We start from the raw sequence: 19,535 nt of genomic DNA on the forward strand, positions 1-19,535 counted from the left end.
CTCGTGCAAATATGGCTTTTGTCATTGAAATAGTGGACTTTAAATTTACTGATTTCTCACTACTTTTTGTCAGTTGTATCCCACTCAGCTTTAAATTAAATCTGTGTTTAATTTCATGGTTTTTCTTTTGGTCCTAGCAATAGCATTTAGGCTTATACAGTATACCATAGCGCTTTATAGCACTCTGGAAGTTTACATTGTTTTGCATATTGACCCCAACAACATGCAAAGCTGAGTCCTTCAGGCCTATCAGGATCAAACTCCAGGCTGTGGGCAGTTTGCCTGCAATACCGCATTCTGACCACTGCGCTACCAGAGTTCTTATCCTACTTTCAGTCTTTGTGTTACAGGTAGTTCACTATCAATAGTACTGCAAAAGGCATCAGGGAAATTCTAAGTGGAAGTGTCCCTTGGGTATCACTGCCACCTTAATGCCAAAATTTAAAGTCATTTGAATTTTAAAAAAAATGGTAACAGAATATTAAAAATATTAGCATTTATTGAGCTTCTGCTAGAATTTTATTGATTCTGAGCCCAAATCTTTAAATTTCTACATTTCCTAAGGACCTATTAATGAAGTTATTTCATGTTTGGAAGTTGTACAGATAATCAACAGATCACTAGAACTAGTACCTCAGACTTGCGCTGTCTACTCAGTGGAGTCCAGCGTAACCTAGTCAGTAATTTTGGTCTTTGTATGGCCAGACTGGTCCAAGTAGAAATCTTTGGAAGCTGCAAAACTATGAAGTGATATTATAGGGATACAAAATATCTGCAGATCAGCGTTCCCTAAAGAGATCACTGATAAAGACTACCCACATGCACATTTAAACCTAATTGAAATGGTAGAATGTACCATTTGTATTTTTAATTTAGAGGTAAACCAGACCACTATCGCTTTCAAATGCAAGTCCTGTAGAAATCTTCGGTCCCTATACCAGCACTACATATTCTGAAACTTCCTCCACCAAAAAATGTTAATTAAATAAAAAAGAATCCAATGGGAGTACTAAAAATTGATAAAATAAAATAAAGGCAGGAGGCACTACTGCAAACACACTCCAGCTGCATCGGCTGCAGCTCGTTTGAAACTTCCTAGATTTCTGCATGGACCAATGTGGCTATATAAAGACCAAAATCATTAACTAAGTGACATCTGAACATGCACATCACTGGAAACTGGTAAGATGAAAATCTGCTAGAAAGGAATGTCAGGTAAGTAGATAATTATGTGCTGTCTAAAAAAAGCCCTGCAAATATCTAACATTTTACTCAATTGGTAAGCTATTGAATGTTACTTCTCATAAAAACATTTTGCAGCACTTTTGCAAATTAAAATATCAATCACTCAAATCTTTATTATCATCATAGACCAGCAATGCAAAAATAAAAGACTTGAAATATACTTCTCCATTCTGAAGAACTACATGAATCCACTGATTTGCTTCAGGCGTATGGGGTCATCAACAGCTATCTTGCCCAAATCATAACTACTTACCAGATTCTTATACCTTTCGTGGTTTTCTGTAGGTGGAAAACATGTAACCCCAACTTCCATCAGCAGATATGTCCAGCAGTGAAGTGAATTTTCATTTTGTGACATCCTTTTGCAAGGGATTTTAAACACTATCCCTGACGCTACCAGCGCTAACCAGTGAAACTTGAAATTAAAATAATAATAATCAGGAAATTCTAAAAATACTCTGGCCAGAGATGGCATGTAAGAGTGTCTCTAAGTAAATGGCATCTTTTTTCCTTACCACTCTTTCTTCAAAAGCCTTTCCTCAAAGGTCTGGAAAGGTCCGGGTTTTTTTCAGAGGGATCAAACATTCTGAAGATGAAGCTTATAATCAGATATTCCCAAACATGAAAAGAAGCAGGGTTTTTAAACAGTTCAATAAATGCACTCTATCATGTTTGAAATGGGTTTGTATGTGCATATTTACTGGTTATGCAAGGGATAGCAATATAAAGTATATTTTTGTTTCCTGTGAAATAAAAAAATATACAATAAAAGTGCATTTCAGTGTTCTTCTGTATGCTATTAAAGAATTATGTGCTATAAACTAATATTCTGCAGTCTCTGCTAGCATAATTTGTTTAAAGTGCCTATTTTTTTCCTAAGTATTTTAAGACAGAAGTATCATACATTTTATATCCGCTGCAGTTCATTAATGTGATTCTGCATATTTGCATCTTGCCTTACCATGTCCAGAATCTTTAAAGAAAATCAAAAGTCTAAACTATTCTTTGTCCCTTGTTGCCTCTGTGACTAGAATGCTGTTTTCAAAAAAAGAAATGATTCGTAGTTAAAATGACCACACAAAATCTGAATGGGTCATCGAAATCGTGTAACTTTCTTGCTGTTTCATTTCCATTAAAAGTCATTACTGCTTAGAAGGCAAAGGCAAAATAGCACAGACATCAGCACTTAAAAGGCAATGAAAATATTTGTAATGTGCTGCAAAGCTAGTCAAAAAGATTATGGTACATTCTTTTAACACATTATCCATTTTGTTCTAAAGTTTTCTTTTTCCACAGTTTCGAAAAGTTGCAAAAGTTTTAACACCAGGCATTTGTTTGGTTGTATTCTGCGCCCCCTCCTCCCCCTCCAAAAACAGGATAGTAGTACTGGAAAGTGGGTATTTTTGTAACTCTTATTTCACGTTATTACTGCCACAATGTACTAAAAAGGAACATCGTTAAACACCCGACTGCAATTACAGGTTTTGGGCGTAGGGAATTCTAGATTTTCTTGTAGGCATTATGTTTGCTGATAATGTTTACAGAATTTTCTAGCAGTTTAGCAGATGGCCCATACCCCCAAACTGATTGTATTAGGCTAATTTGAGAAAAGCAGAATTATAGGCTCTTTTGTGGCACAGGCTAATCTAAGGAATTGTAGCTGTGCTAGAACTGATCCAAGATTTCGTTTTTATATAAAGTAAAGTAGAAGATACAATTGCACTGTAAGCCTCCCTTTTGCTTGAGGAGCCGTATAAAGAATACCACCATGACTAGGCAAACATATTGTCAGCAAATTATGACAATATAAATTGTCTGCGTCCAACATTAAATTGTTAGCTGGATTCCTCCAAAGGCAACTTTCCAATTACATAAGAAACAGAAATGTGTTTAAACAAATAAATAAAAGAAAGCACGGTCTACATTTTAAAAAAAATCAGTCAATGCTGGCTATGTTGGCCTCTGGCAAAATGGCAAGCAAAGTCATACTTGTTTCTACATTTGCAACCACAAATGTTGCATTGGAAAGGGTTCTCAAATCCATGGCATCCCATATGAATAGTGTACAGGATATTGTCAGCAAAATACATGTCACAGTGCTGGCAGTGATGCAGAAGCTGAGGATCCTGAGCCGGAAGAGTTGGTGCTGGAGTGCTTGGTTGACTGTTACTGATACTTGGGGTGCTGGCCTGCGCACTGTGGTCACTACTTGGCCCAGCCACCGGGCTGTAATTCCTTTGCGAATGGACAGGACGAGGATCTGGACTCGTAGGGGATGAGTTCTGGGGAATACTGGTGGTGACAGCTGGAACAGAAGTTGCTGCAGCAGGTTGCTGCATCATGAAAGGCTTTTCATCTTGACACGGTACAACATCGGGAGATGGTGGGTTTTGGTTTTCAGGAGGGAGACTAGACAACTGTCCTGCTAAAGTAGATAGCTGGTTTAAAGGGTTATCTATCATAAGGTCTTGTGAATCTCTCGGCAATCCACTAGTCTCTGTTGGCTTTGTTATACTTTCGTATGCTTCAGCCTGAATATTTGGAATTTCATGAGTGAAATCATTAAGATAGTCTGGCTTCTGAACCACCATCGAAGGTGGACTTAAGTTAATGAGTGCTCTTCGGCTATAGCCCAAGTTACTGGTCTTCTTTTGCAAAACACCCCACATCTTCTTGCTGCTAAGCGAAGGCCTTGTACCCTTTATTGGCACCATTTTATGTTTGCGTCTCCGGTGGTGAGACAAGTTGCTTCTGTCACTACAGCGGAAGGAACACAATTCACATTTGTAAGGTTTTTCACCAGTATGAGACCGCATATGAGCTTCCAGGTGACGTTCATAGGCTGACGCAAAGGGACATAGGTGACATCTATGTGGTTTTTCACCTGGAGAAACACGAAGAAAGCTTTATTTTGATCACTTTTTCATGGCCATTGCATCATAATAAAGCAAAATAAGTACCATAAATAACTACAAATAAATCAGTGGCTGAAAGAAAGCATTGCAGTGAGATGAGTTCCAAGGTTAGGATTCTACTTTTAGCAAGTTCTAAGCAAAGACATTTAACAATTACAAGAACCAACGAGATCCAAAACCTAAACTGCAGTCTTATTTCTAAAATAACAAAAAAAAACAAGAAGCCTGCCATATGAGAAACATCATGTGGCTTGTTTTTCTTGGCTTAACTCATTTGTTGGAAAATATAAAAGAAAAACACATAGCTCACATGCAATGTATTAAAGTGTATAACAATACTACAAAAATATTAAATATGCAGATACAATGATACCTGTGTGAATTCTAATATGTTCTATGAGTCGTGCTGTTCCTTTGCTGGCATAGTTACAATATCGGCATTTTAATTTGCCGTCGAAAGTTCTCTCAAAACCATCTACCAACACTCCTGAGTTTTCATCCAGTGGAACTTCGACTGAAGGATGATCTAATCCATTCTGATCACCTTCGGTCCCTGCTGCAATTAACAACAGAAAGGCACATCAAGCTTCTTATTGGGAAACATTGTACAAATTACAGGGAAAGAGTAAAAAGGAGTATTTCTTTAACATCGAGCCTCTTTTCATTTACACAGATGTATGAAAGCTCAGCTGCACCGCGTTAGCCTACCTCCTTGAAGAGTCTCTGCATCTTTGTCTCCACTAACAGAGCCTGAAATCATATTCACATGGTGAGTCTGTTGAGTTAGGTATTCCTGAAAATCTTTTACAAAATCCAAAGGTTCTGGTTTCTTTTCGCCCATAGTCACACTACAAATTCACGATGTTGCAAACCTAAAACATGACATCAAGTTATAGTTTATACCAAAATTATTTCAGGATTTAGTACAGTCATGTTGCAAAAATATCGTTCTAACACAATGGAAATGAAGGTGGTAAGATAAGCATAAGTGTCATGTGTCTGACACTTCAGACATGTGTCTGATTTTAATTTGAAAAACAAAAACAGCAAAATGAAGAGTTAACATGTTGAAACAGAAAGTGCTAATATCTAGCACCATTTTTATTCTCCATAATCCCTCTGGTTTATATAAGACATTCTTAGTAAATTAAACTAATGGGGGTACTCTTAGTAATTAGTTTAATGAAAAGAAGGATTAGGGGTGACATGATAGCAATGTTCCAGTATCTAAGGGTCTGGCACAAAGAAGGGGAGGGGTATCAACTTATTCTCCAAAGTACCTGAAAGAAGGACAAGCAATGGATGGAAACTATCAAGGCAAGAACCAACCTAGAACTAAGGAGAAATTTCCTGTCGGAACAATTAATCAGTGCAACAACTTCACTCCAAAGGCTGTGAATGCTCCAACATTGGAAGTTTTTAGAAGTGACTGGACACACCTTTGTCTGAAATGATATACGGTGTCCTGCCTGAGCAAGGGATTGGAGTAGAAGACCTATAACTCCCTTCCAAATCTATTATTATGTTAATTTGTTTGTATATATGTACATTTAACAAATTAATGACAGTCATTTTATGAACAAGCAAGTTCCGCTGGTTGCTACTTGGTGAGAACACATCTTGCTCTCGACATTCCAAACAAGCCAAATTTGTAGTAGTGATTTACTGGAAACTAAAATTGTTTAACTACAAGCTAAGTCACAATACAAAGTAATCCCATCATGGCTTAATGTAGTACATGAAACCAGTGATTTACCTGAGGCTGCTTATATTAGAAATTTATAAAATCATTAACTCCATTTTTTCCACACAAAGCATTTTGCAATGACTGAAGTCTCGCGTTTTTTATTATTACATAATAATTGCATTACATACAATTATTAAACATTCCTTGATCACTTAAAAGATGAATTGCAATTACCAAATATGCATTTATTTTCATTAAAATGGTTCCTTAAAACAAAACTGGCTCTCCAGCTGGTGGTGAACTGGAAGGGCTGAATATTGCCCACCTCTGTGCTATGATAAGAGACCCATGATTTGAGTAACAATTAAAAGGGCACGCACTTTTAAAGGCAAGATCTCTAAAATGACAATTTTCCTATTAGAAATATCATACCTGAATTTGTTATGTTGAAAACATTGTCAATTCTTCAAACCTTACAAGATTTCTTACGAGATATAAAGCAGAGCTGTCCCACTTTTCCTAATAGAAAAAAGAAATCAGCAAGAACATATTAGTTAAAATTAGCACATCCATTCTTCCCAACAAAGGTAGTTCAACAGCAATAATGCCCTTTATCACATCAAAATTATAGCAAATAGAAATAAACTACACCATAATTTTCAACTTAATGGATATTTGTACAATTTTATCAAAATGTACGAATCAACCCAACTACCATCACAGAAAACTAACCTTTCCTTAAGGAATCTCATAGATCATTATTAGATCAGTCCAATCATTTGGAGTAATCATGATTTACAAAGCAATGAAGTCTCCACAAAGCATAGTAAGCAAACTGAAAAACACTATACCAAAGAAAAATAAAATAATAAAATAAAACAGAAGTTATGTAATATAAAATAACTTTTATTTTATAATATAAAATGTATGCAAACAAAAAAGTAAAAGATAGCTAAACATATCCACAAATGCCAATTAGCTGTCATAAGGTATGACTTGACTTTCTGGCGGGCCCGGGACACGGGCTGCTCCTCTGTCTTGGTCCTATTAGACCTCTCAGCGGCTCTCAATACCATTGACCATGGCATGTGACGACTCGGGGGATTGGGAGTGGGGGGCACCGTTTTACGGTGGTTCTCCTCCTACCTGTCAGATTGGTTGCAGTTTGTGTTGACTGGAGGGCAGGGATCGACCCCAAGGTGCGTCACTTGTGGGGTGCCCCAAGGGTCGTTCTCTCACCCCTCCTGTTCAACATATATATGAAACCACTGGGTGAGATCATCCGTGGTTTTGGGGTACAGTATCATCAATATGCTGATGATACCCAACTTTTCATCTCTGCCCCAAACCACCCAAACGATGCCCTCGACGTGATGTCCCAATGCCTGGAAGCTGTGCAGATCTGGATGGAGAGGAACAGGCTCAAGCTCAATCCCTCAATCCCAAGAATGAGTGGCTGTGCGTCCTCCTGGATACGCGGCTTAGTTTAGAAGAACATTTGACGGCCGTGACCAGGGCAGCCTTTTACCAGGTTCTCCTGGTACATCAGTTGCGCCCCTTCCTGGATCAGGATGCTCTGTGCACAGTCATTCATGCCCTCGTCCTTTCTCACCTGGACTACTGTAACGCTCTCTACATGGGGCTGCCCTTGAAGAGCACCCGGAGGCTTCAACTGGTCCAGAATGCAGCTGCGCGGGTTATCATGGGGGCACCTAGGTGCTCCCATGTTACACCCCTTTTAGGCGGCCTGCACTGGTTGCCGGTTGTCTTCCGGGTGCAATTCAAGGTACTAATTATGACCTTTAAAGCGCTCCATGGCTTAGGCCCAGGATACCTGCAAGACCACCTACTGCCACCGGTACCCTCCCACCGTCCAGTGCGATCTCACAGAGTTGGCCTCCTCAGGGTGCCGTTGGCCAGACAGTGTCGGCTAGCGACCCCCAGGGGGAGAGCCTTCTCTGTGGGAGCATCTTCCCTCTGGAATGAGCTGCCCCCGGAGCTTCGTATAATCCCTGACCTCTGGTCCTTCCGATGCGCCCTAAAAAGTTGGCTTTTCCAGCAAGTCAGCCTGGCCTGAACAAAACAAATTATTGATTATTGTTAATTTTAATCAATTTTTTAAAAAATGTTATTGTTAATCTTAATTGGGTTTGTTTTGAATATTCTATTTATGTTTTTTAACTTTTGTAATATGTGTTTTTTTTAATGTTGTACACCGCCCTGAGTTTTTGAGAGAAGGGCGGCATATAAATCCAATAAACCAAACCAAACATCATGCTCCTGGAGAGTAACTCCTTAGAAACAGTAGAACTGTTACAAAAAGAACTGTTTCAAGGATTGAAAAATGCAAGAGAATTTTTAGAAACATGTCACCCCAACCCAGCCTAGAGGATAAAACTCTTAGTTATGTACCTGTCAAAAATATAATCAAGGTCGAGTAATAGTAGGCCAACTCAATACCCAACAACATTCCTTCCTATCACACAGCAGTCAGTCAGCACTCACAAGCTAGAGTCATCTCCTTATCACACATATAATGACAATTCAACAACCACCCACAAAAAAGAATGCCATCCTCCCAACAGGCTATCACTTCATACAGCTATAACGCAGGAAACAAGCAACATACAAGTAAGATAGAATACCTTACCTGTTAAATAAATAATTTACCAACAAGGCATCATTTGCAAAACAACATCCACCCACCACATACAAAGATGGCGAGATCGAAAGATATGTAACCTCAGCCAGTCAATTAATCTTGGTTTATCCAAAATTCCACTGGTGCTATTACCTAGTATGACAATGAAACTTCTACAACTTGAAACCAATCTTGGAAACTGCAAAAATTCAACATGCCATGATCTATATCTATTTGTTCCATTGAAATATATGTTACCATCAGAAATCTTATCAGTCTTTAATTTGAATTCTGTGTTTTGCTATCTTCTTAAAACTTCACTGTCATCTCACATTATGCTCTCTCCTCAGTTGTTCCCCTTTCTAAGCAAATTCCTTCAGATTTGCTTCTTCCTCAGCTTTTCAATAGACCAACCTGGTTCTGCCCCAGCAGTCAACCCACAATTACCAGCAAGACTGCCCCAGTCTAATCTTTAAGCCAGTGGTCTCCAACCTTGGCAACTTTAAGACCTGTGGACTTTAACTCCCAGAGTTCCTCAGCCAGCTTTGCTGGCTGAGGAACTCTGGGAGTTGAAGTCCACAAGTCTTAAAGTTGCCAAGGTTGGAGACCACTGCTTTAAGCTGCCTTTTCACAGAATAATGCCTAGAACAGCTACAACTGATTTAATCCCAATATAAAGAAACAAAACTAAACATTACAAAGCATATATTGATTGTGAAGGAAAATAATAAAATAAAGCTACAAACTCTTCTCCAAACTCCTCTCCCCCTTTTTCTTTGTCTTTTTCTCCTACCTCCCTGCCTGCCAGTTGCAAACTAACCACTTCCTCTGCTCTCCTTACTTACCCCTCCAACTTCAATATGTAAACTGGACCAGCCCCAGGCTAATGCATAACTTAAACATAGCTATGTTTCCACCAAAATTGCCTTTTAATCCTATCACAAAAACTATGAAAATTCCTCACCTAAAACAGGAAACAGTGAGAGAGCACAGATAGCCCATCTTCTTAACAATGGCATTCTTAGCAGTTTTAACAAATACATTTTCCTTTGTTTAAATGCCTATTTTTCTTGCTCAAAATGTGTCCATGAATCAGCTTCTTGAGATTTCCTGCTTGTCAACCCCAAAATGTATAAAGATTTCTGCCTTTCTATGATTCAGGCTCTTTCTTGCAAAACAGGGATCCAATGATAACTGAATAAAGATTGGCTATTTCTCCTCAGAACTGTGCTGCTTTCTTCAGCTAAAATTTCAGGACACTGATAATCTTTTTCTTCATGCTCCTAAAAATGTTTTACTTAATTCTGCAAAGCTTTCATCAGTGGCATGCTCAAATACATCTAAAATTATTTTATTATTAAATGTTAATATTACATAACACATTTGAATCCACAAAGCATTTACATCACAGTTAAACATTTGTAAACTTAAAATATTTATAAAATATCATGTTCTATTGTTTTAGTATGATTGGCTTATCTAGAGAACAAAAAATCTACAGCATTTTGTAGTGAACATTCTAAGGATTATAACATTTATCAACTATGATGCTGTACTCAAGGACTCACATATACAAACATTCAGCTTTGATCAGAGTTCTTAACAAGCAACAGAAATACTACATTACCCAAGAACTAATAATTAATTACCAGATGGAAACAAATATGAAATAATCATTACTATGGAAGTGCTAAACTTTTTACATTTCAACTATTTCACATTTAATATATATCACTTGAAAGTGATTCAAAACAACTGTTTCATTTCAAAACCAGAATTGCTATATGCCAGTTTTTCTCAACTTTGGCAATTTTAAAATGTGTAGACTTCAACTCCCAGAATTCTTAAACAACTAAACAGTTGCCATGGTTGAAAAATATTACTTTATACTCAAAACGTTTTGTCTGTATCTGTACCTGTATCTCTAGTCTTTATACTGTTGGGGTATTTTTGGATCTTTTTGTTTTTTGAAGTTTCCTTTTTAGATTAAAAGGTTAAAAAAAGGCAGTAGATATAACCGTATCTTGTAACAAGTGGATTTTAATTATTTTTTCTACTTCCAACTAGTGTCAATAGAAAGTCATCCTTTAGTATGCTAAGACTTGTTAACATTTACTCAAGTTTAATAACAAGCAACTGTTCAAAGGCAGCAAAAACAAAAAAACCCTGATAAACTCAAAATTGTAATAAACATGAATCTAAGAAATTCAGAAGCAAAATCCCATACAATTAATCTCTATCTTTTAACCCCTTTCCTCTACTAATGGTCAAAATTCCCATCTCTTAAATCGTTCTCTTTCTCTAACTTATTGTAATATTGTATTTGTTGCAAAATTATTCTATTATTAGTAGTAATAGTCCTGTAATTCATACCCGATGACACTATAAGGAAATTTGAAGGTCCCTAAAAACTACCGTGTTTCCCCGAAATTACAACATGTCCTGATAATAAGACCATACCATATTTTTCCTGTGGGCAAAAATATATGCCCTCCCCCAATAAAAAGCCCCCTCCAGCCAGATAGAGCGCTATTCACCAACCTAGTGATATCCCGAAGGCGCAAAGCCGCAGGAGCCGGGGGGAGGGGGGGCAAAGGGGCTCACATTGCTTGATGACTTTGGGATACCGCTAGGTTGGTGGGTGGCGCTGTGCCCAGCTGGAGTGGGGGGTTGCCAGGCAGCTGCTCTCATTATGATCTTATGTTTATTAACATCAAATCATAGTTAATACTGATATAAACCTTTTCTATTTTTCTTTCTTTAAAGATCTAAGTTATCTAAACATTACGATATTAATAATATACATGTAGTATTCTTTATAATTTGTCTTATAACAATAAAACAATAATAAAAAACTATTTGAAGTTATATAAATTACCTTAATTACTTTAGTCCAAATCAGCTTCAAATCACTGACAGAGGCAAAAATCCACTTCTGAGATTTATGTTCCATCATACTTGGAAATACATTTTTCTCATTAATGCCTCTACAATCATCCTGCAAGAAAATGAAACCAGGATATATATTTTAATGAAAAGTGATATTTGCTTATGCACTTTAACAGAAGGATAACTTATATTTTTACTAGTCAAGTTTTTTATATAACTTAGGAAATGCTAGTGTGGCCTCAGAAAAAGGAAAGTTTCCTTTTGGAAGAAACAGACATTCATTCATTCTAATGCTGTATATCATGTCTCTCATATCTTCTGGGAATTCCAACTAGTTCAGTCTTAACAGTGATACAGAAAATAGCAATGTTTCCCTAGAAAGATTCCTTCCTCAATCCCACTAGATATTTCAAACATTTAAATTTCAAAGGATTATCATTAAGTCAAATTCCAATTACATACCTGGTAATTGGAATACCTTAAGGTCTCAAGGAAAATCATTCTTTTCCACAACAGTTAATTTTATTTTTATTATATTTTATTCATTCTTCTCTAAGGGATTTCATATTGTTAACAGTTCCCTTGCTCTCCACTTTATTTTAGCATGAAATAGATTAAACTAAGTGACTGATAGTTCAATGTCATTAAATGAGATTCACAGCTGAATAAGATTTGATTCTGAATCCTCCTGGTTACCCTTTGACACTATTCTTGTTCAGTCATAGTACTGTCTTATGATTTTTTTCTGTATTAGAAGCTAATAGCTATAGCAGATAGCTATTAGGAAAAAAATGTGTTACGACCCTTGAATTGCTTCCAGCAAAGACAAACTGCCATCTTTAAAGTATCTTTCCTGAAATAATTGAAATAGCTCATCTGATAAGGACAACTATCTGAACTTGGAGAATCATATGACTGTTCCCAAATAATTCTTCTGGTATTTAAGCTTCAATAACTTCATACAATTTGCAGGTATTTCTTATCAAAGGCAACACACATATTGTTTGTAATCCTTGTACCTGAATGTAGCCCATAAACACCAAGAACTGATAAAAGTATGTTGCATTCCTGATTTTAATCTAAAGCCCCTAATAATCCCAAAACAAAAAGAAGTGAAAATATTATGTGTAAATAACCTGTGTAAATGGATGTGGGTTTCCTTCTTCTCCTTCCCTTCCTATTTTACTCCTCATAAGCACTGTCAACTCTATACACCTTAAGGCAGTGTTTCTCAACCTTGGCAACTTGAAGATGTCTGGACTTCAACTCCCAGCATTCGCTGGCTGGGGAATTCTGGGAGTTGAAGTCCAGACATCTTCAAGTTGCCAAGGTTGGGAAACACTGCCTTAAGGTATTGCAGGGACACTAATACAACTCCACAGCATTTCTAATGAAATTCTCGGTTGCTCAAGGAAATAGACTACCTTAATCTTGTATCATTTTCAAAAACACATTTTTTTCAAATTCTATATTAATAAAAACTTTTGCTGATTTTCTTTCCACTATCATTAGCCTCCTAAAATTTTACTTAGATAGAAATAGCAGGAAGAAAATTATTACTTTTTAAGCTCACAAAGCACTGCTACCACTTCATCCTGAGTGTATACAAGCAGGACAGAAAGACGAACAGGTACTTCCTGTCTTCTTTAAGCTTCTATTTTTTAAAACCATTTTCTTTTCCTTTACAATCAATCTAAGAAGTTGGTGCAGGAAGAAATGGGGATGATGTGTGCCATCTATAGAGATGGTATTCTACTTCCCATGTTTGGATATTTCTTCCAATTCAGATTCTCCCATGAGCTGTGCATAAAATGTCCCTAACAGAACTGAATTTCCTAATATTAGCAAGTCATAAATCGAAGGGATTTCCACAGGGACTGGAGTCCTGTCCTACCCTAGAACAGGTAATTCCACACTTTCATGTTTTATCCATACACCCTCAGAAACACCTCTATAGTATTATAAAATTGAAATCTAAATGGCGTAAATAATAAACTTAGTGATCTAACAAGGAGTTATGCACAAAACCTTAAGAACAAATATTACAATTTACGTGAAATTATCTACAAGATCTAGGATGGCTATGTCACAATATTCACTAAATAAAAAACACTTCTATAGTTTTTTTTTTTTATAATAACAACACCTCTATAATATAAAATTGAAATCTAAATGGAGTAAATTATAAACTTAGTGATCGAACAAGGAGTTATGCACAAAACCTTAATAACTGAATACTACAATTTACGTGAAATTACCTACAAGATGGCTATGTCACAATATTCACTAAATAAAAAACACTTCTAATGTTTTTTTTATAATAAAAACACCTCTATAATATAAAATTGAAATCTAAATGGAGTAAATTATAAACTTAGTGATTGAACAAGGAGTTATGCACAAAACCTTAATAACTGAATACTACAATTTATGTGAAATTACCTACAAGATGGCTATGTCACAATATTCACTAACAACCTTTAAAACAATCACCTCACAAGAAAAAAAAACTCGGATGGGAGACCACCAGGAAACCTCAGGTTGTAAGCCACTGAAAGGAAAATAGAGGTGGTCTAATCATATTCATTGTATTGAATAAATTGCATATCAAATGTATAAAACAAAACTGAACACCTGTGAGAAAAGGGAGGACCAAGAAAATCATGGTTGGATGGAAGACAGAACAGTGACTTTAAAGAATAAAAGGCAATATATGGAATGCTAATGAACATGATGGAAAAAAGGATAGAAGATAGAAGTGTTGGGAGAAGCAAATGATATTGAGGTAAACTAATTTAATTATTTCTTTTTCCAAGCTCATGTCTTTAATTTCTTTGGTCTATAGTTATATCATCTTACTTTTCTGTGCATGTCCATGTTCTAAAATATGTGATGTGTATTTAATTTGTCTTCAAATAATATGGCAGAATAACATATTTCAATAGAATTGGTACGTTACATATCATGTCTGTAGTAATAGGGTATAAAACTAGTATTCTCAGGTACTAACATTCTCACTATAATGCATACAATTTACAATATCAATATAAACTTTCTACACTAATTTTCCATGAAGGTGGGGGGGGAGGATATGTTTTTTTCTATTTAGCTTAGTGGGAAAATTATTTCAGCCAAAATTAAAAAATACTATATGCAAAAACAAACCTAGGTTGTAGACTGAATGTGATTCATTTTTTAAAACTCTGTTTCTGTAATTGAATGTACTCTCTTGTGCATAGGACATATATAATAGTGCAATGCTCATGTCTCTTTAATTTGAGATTTGTCTAATCTTGTCCATATAAATCTACATTTATGCCTCCACGTTGCTAATTTTTTTTTTTGCTAAAATAATTTATCAAAACTAAAATGAAGATAACAAATAAAAGAAACACATGAAAAAAAATCTGTGCAAAAGAAACACCAGGAGAATATACATTTCTTCTTTATAAAATACATTTTACTCTATTCACAGTAGGTGACTTTTATTTCCAGAGAAAAGGAATAAGCAAGCTACATCATCTTTGCCTCAAATCAAAATCCAGAGACCCAGTTAGGAACAATTTCTACATCTCTGATTCCATGGTACAGTTTAATTTCTGATTTATAGGTTCAAGTGGCACTTAAAGCAGAGGAAGGAAATTACATTATGATTATGGTAATTAGTCTAATTCCTCCTTGCAATGTTCATTCAACAGAGGCTACTGTATTAAGGCTTCATAAATCATTTGGCTGTTTCGTTCACTTAAGTGGCAATCTTCTGGAAATATTTTTGATGCACGCTCAGATAAGCTGAGAAAACCCTGAAGAGGTCAGGGCATGAAAATATCTTAATCCCTCAAGGGAAACTGCCAGTAGTCAAAGCACCCTTTTGCACCGCCCTAATAGCTGCTACTCTCACGCTTCTTGGTAACTCTCGACCTATTTCCCTTCCTTACATAGTCAACAAAACTTGAAAAGATATGAAGCAGAGGAACCTACTGTACCGTCATCAGTACCTTGTATGTTCTGCTGTATGAATTCTGTGCAATCCTATTCGAAAAAAAACACTTCATTTGCTAGCACTTATTTAGTTACTTGGCCTCTGCAAGTTCTGTGCAGTTATGGTTACAGTCACTTTCATATAATTACTATAAATGCTGGGGAGACCGTGTGGAGGATGAGTAGGCAGTTGGAATAGAACTCAGATTTTTCATTCACCAGAACTCTAAAGGCCTGCTCTATGACTTACTTAGTCTCTGGCCTTCCTTTCTTCAGGCCCACACAAAAACTGGCTTACTGCTTTTCCACCTTACCAGAGCTCTTATGCTACAAACATTGAATGCAATTCCTATTTTCTTCCATTCCTATCACTAAGGTCGAGTTACGACTACAATTGAGGCCAAAATTTCTGTTGCTAAGTGAAACATTTGTTGAGTGAGTTTGCACCATTTTACGAATTTTCTTGCCACAGCCGTTAAGTGAATCATTGCATTTGTTAAGTTAATAGCATGGTTGTTAAGCGAATCTAGAATGCCCATTGATTTTGTTTGTCCGAAGGTTGCAAAAGCTGGTCACATGATTCTAGGACACTGCAGCCAGTCTAAATGTTGCCAAGCATCTGAATTTTGATCATGTGACCATGGAGGATGCTGCAACGGTCGTACATGTGGAAAAAACAATAATAAGGCACTTTTTTTTTCAGTGCGTTTGTAATGCTTTGAACGGTCACCAAGTGAACTGTTGTAACTGGAGGACTGCCTGCACTTTCCCTTTTTTTGCTTAGCTTCCAATCAGTCCGCGTGTTAACCATACGCAAATATGTGGAAGTAATGAACCTTTCAAAGGCTGAGTAGTCCGCTCGTGTTGCCGCGTCTCCATTTGGGTTAACAGAAAGAAGAGGGTGGCTGTCTGAGGCGGTTAAGCGTGTGAGAAAGTGCCAGGAATTGGGGGTCCCCCCCCTTCTAGTGTTTCTGCGTCTCTGTAGGGTCTACAACACCGTCTGTACTAATAGGGCATGTGGCCGTCTTAGGCGGTTAAGAGTTGAGGAAGTGTCAGGAATTGGGGATTCTCCCCCTCCCTTCTAGTGTTTCTACGTCTCTGTAGGGTATACAACACCGTCTGTACTAATAGGGCATGTGGCGGTGTGAGGCAGTTAAGTGTGTGAGGAAGTGCCAGGAATTGGGGTCCCCCCCTTCTAGTGTTTCTGCATCTCTGTAGGGTCTACAACACCATCTGTATTAATAGGGCATGTGGCGGTGTGAGGCGGTTAAGCGTGTGAGGAAGTGCCAGGAATTGGGGTCCCCCCCTTCTAGGGTTTCTGCATCTCTGTAGGGTCTACAACACCGTCTGTATTAATAAGGCATGTGGCGGTGTGAGGCGGTTAAGCGTGTGAGAAAGTGTCAGGAATTGGGGTTCCCCCCGCTTCTACTGTTTCTGTATCTCTGTAGGGTCTACAACACCGTCTGTACTAATAGGGCATGTGGCAGTCTGAGGCAGTTAAGCGTGTGAGGAAGTGTCAGGAATTGGGGGTCCCCCCCCTTCTAGTGTTTCTGCGTCTCTGTAGGGTCTCCAACACCGTCTGTATTAATAGGGCATGTGGCAGTGTGAGGTGGTTAAGTGTGTGAGAAAGTGCCAGGAATTGGGGTCCCCCCCTTCTAGTGTTTCTGCGTCTCTGTAGGGTCTACAACACCGTCTGTATTAATAGGGCATGTGGCGGTGTGAGGCGGTTAAGCGTGTGAGAAAGTGCCAGGAATTGGGGGTCCCCCCCTTCTAGTGTTTCTGCGTCTCTGTAGGGTCTACAACACCGTCTGTATTAATAGGGCATGTGGCGGTGTGAGGCGGTTAAGCGTGTGAGGAAGTGCCAGGAATTGGGGGTCCCCCCCCCTTCTAGTCTTTCTGCGTCTCTGTAGGGTCTACAACACCGTCTGTACTAATAGGGCATGTGGCGGTCTGAGGCGGTTAAGTGTGTGAGAAAGTGCCAGGATTTGGGGGTTCCCCCCCTTCTAGTGTTTCTGCAGGGTCTACACCGTCTGTACTAATAGGGCATGTGGCAGTCTGAGGCAGTTAAGCGTGTGAGGAAGTGTCAGGAATTGGGGGTCCCCCCCCTTCTAGTGTTTCTGCGTCTCTGTAGGGTCTACAACACCGTCTGTATTTAATTAATAGTGTATTAATAGGGCATGTGGCCATCTTAGGCGGTTAAGCGTTGAGGAAGTGTCAGGAATTGGGGTTCCCCCCCTTCTAGTGTTTCTGCGTCTCTGTAGGGTCCACAACACCGTCTGTATTTAATTAATAGTGTATTAATAGGACATGTGGCAGTCTGAGGTGGTTAAGCGTGTGAGAAAGTGCCAGGAATTGGGGGTTCTCCCCCCCTTCGTTGGTTTCTGCGTCTCTGTAGGGTATACCACACCGTCTGTATTAATAGGGCATGTGGCGGTGTGTGGCGGTTAAGCGTGTGAGGAAGGGAAGGTCTACTTAAGCCATGAAAGAAAAAGGCTGGGTAAAAATGGCTGGTCAGTTAAGGAAAGGAAAAGGTTTTCGAATAAGAAGTGGTAAATTCCTATACTTTTTTTATTGCGTCTTATTCCTATACCCTTTCCCTTTCCTTACTGACCAGCCATTTTTAACCCAGCCTTTTTCTTTCATGGCTTACTCTAGACCTTCACTTCCTCACACGCTTAACTGCCTCAGACTATCTACACTCCTTATTAACACATTGTTGTAGACCAGTGTTTCTCAACCTTGGCTACTTGAAGATGTCTGGACTTCAACTCCCAGAATTCCCCAGCATTGTTGTAGACCAGTGTTTCTCAACCTTGGCCACTTGAAGATGTCTGGACTTCAACTCCCAGAATTCCCCAGCATTGTTGTAGACCAGTGTTTCTCAACCTTGGCCACTTGAAGATGTCTGGACTTCAACTCCCAGAATTCCCCAGCATTGTTGTAGACCAGTGTTTCTCAACCTTGGCCACTTGAAGATGTCTGGACTTCAACTCCCAGAATTCCCCAGCATTGTTGTAGACCAGTGTTTCTCAACCTTGGCCACTTGAAGATGTCTGGACTTCAACTCCCAGAATTCCCCAGCATTGTTGTAGACCAGTGTTTCTCAACCTTGGCCACTTGAAGATGTCTGGACTTCAACTCCCAGAATTCCCCAGCCAGCGAATGCTGGCTGGGGAATTCTGGGAGTTGAAGTCCAGACATCTTCAAGTAGCCAAGGTTGAGAAACACTGTTGTAGACCCTACAGAGACACAGAAGAAAGGGGGGCGGGAACCCCATTTCCGACACCTTCCCAACGTCTCCGCGGGACAGACCCCCCCCCTCAAGAAAACTCGGCCCTGGCGTGGTTGCCAGGGTGACGGGGTTCAAACGGGGGGGGGGGGCGGAGGCTGCCTTGCAACCGAAGGGGGGTTCGGCTTTCCTCGCTTAACAGGACTCGACGGACTGCCGAGGACCCTCTTTGGCGCAGCTGGCCGTTGTTTTGTGTCCCCCCACCCCCTTCTTTAAAAAGTCACGGCTCCAAAATCGTCCCGGAGCTCTTCAAGGCGCCTCCCCCGGGACACGCCAGCCTTTTTGCCCTTGACTTTGCCGCTTCCCGCGAGCTAGCCTGCCGCCGCCTTCTTAAATTCACCGGTGGCCGAGAAAAGAGGGAGGAAAAAAAAAAAACCCCAGAGGACGACGCAGCCTTCTTCCGTGACTCACCGCCGCTGCCCTTTGCAGTCACCCGGGCCTCGAACTCTCGTCGTCGCCGCCGCTGCTGCTGCCGCCGCCTCCATGTTTGTTGTGCCTCCCGGAGCTTAAACGTAACCTATCGCTTCTCCTCAACGAAGTCCCGCGAGAGTTCGACGCGGCGCGTCCCGCTCGGGCGATGGGGAAAGGGCTTTCAGGAGGATTTCCCAAAGAGTTAAGGGCGGGTTCATGGTTTTGCGTACGTCTGTGTGTGTGTGTGTATGTGTGTGTTTTTAAAAACTTCCGGCTCTCAGACGCCACATAGGCTCCGGAGCGGGCGGGATTAAAGCAGCCATTGTGGTGGGCATAACGCTGTCTACCTGAGCATCGTTTTTTTTTGAAGCAAAGGCCCGTCGTTTGGGCAGAATGGCTCCTCTAGAAAGGATGAAATGAGTGGCCAGCCCCGCAGATGATGGATTCCAACGGGAACCGGAAGTGAGCGGAGGAAAA

At 39.2% G+C, this 19,535-nt stretch overlaps 1 protein-coding gene across 1 annotated transcript; it reads right to left on the reverse strand.

Moving 5' to 3' along the window:
- Window positions 1-1,673: 1,673 nt before the first annotated feature.
- Window positions 1,674-19,212, reverse strand: IKZF5 (IKAROS family zinc finger 5). Its single transcript, XM_087725936.1, has 6 exons — window positions 19,059-19,212; window positions 11,367-11,486; window positions 6,280-6,366; window positions 4,869-5,032; window positions 4,534-4,716; window positions 1,674-4,129 (listed from the first exon to the last, which is right to left on the reverse strand). The coding sequence occupies exons 4-6, from the start codon at window positions 4,999-5,001 to the stop codon at window positions 3,186-3,188; spliced, it is 1,260 nt and encodes a 419-aa protein (XP_087582062.1). The 5' UTR covers window positions 5,002-5,032; window positions 6,280-6,366; window positions 11,367-11,486; window positions 19,059-19,212; the 3' UTR covers window positions 1,674-3,185.
- Between the last annotated feature and the right edge of the window lie 323 nt (window positions 19,213-19,535).

Source organism: Thamnophis sirtalis, unplaced genomic scaffold (genome assembly GCF_051295495.1).
Source record: "Thamnophis sirtalis isolate CommonGarterSnake01/CBP01778 unplaced genomic scaffold, rThaSir2_p1.2 scaffold_11, whole genome shotgun sequence".
Taxonomy (NCBI): Eukaryota; Metazoa; Chordata; class Lepidosauria; order Squamata; family Natricidae; genus Thamnophis; species Thamnophis sirtalis.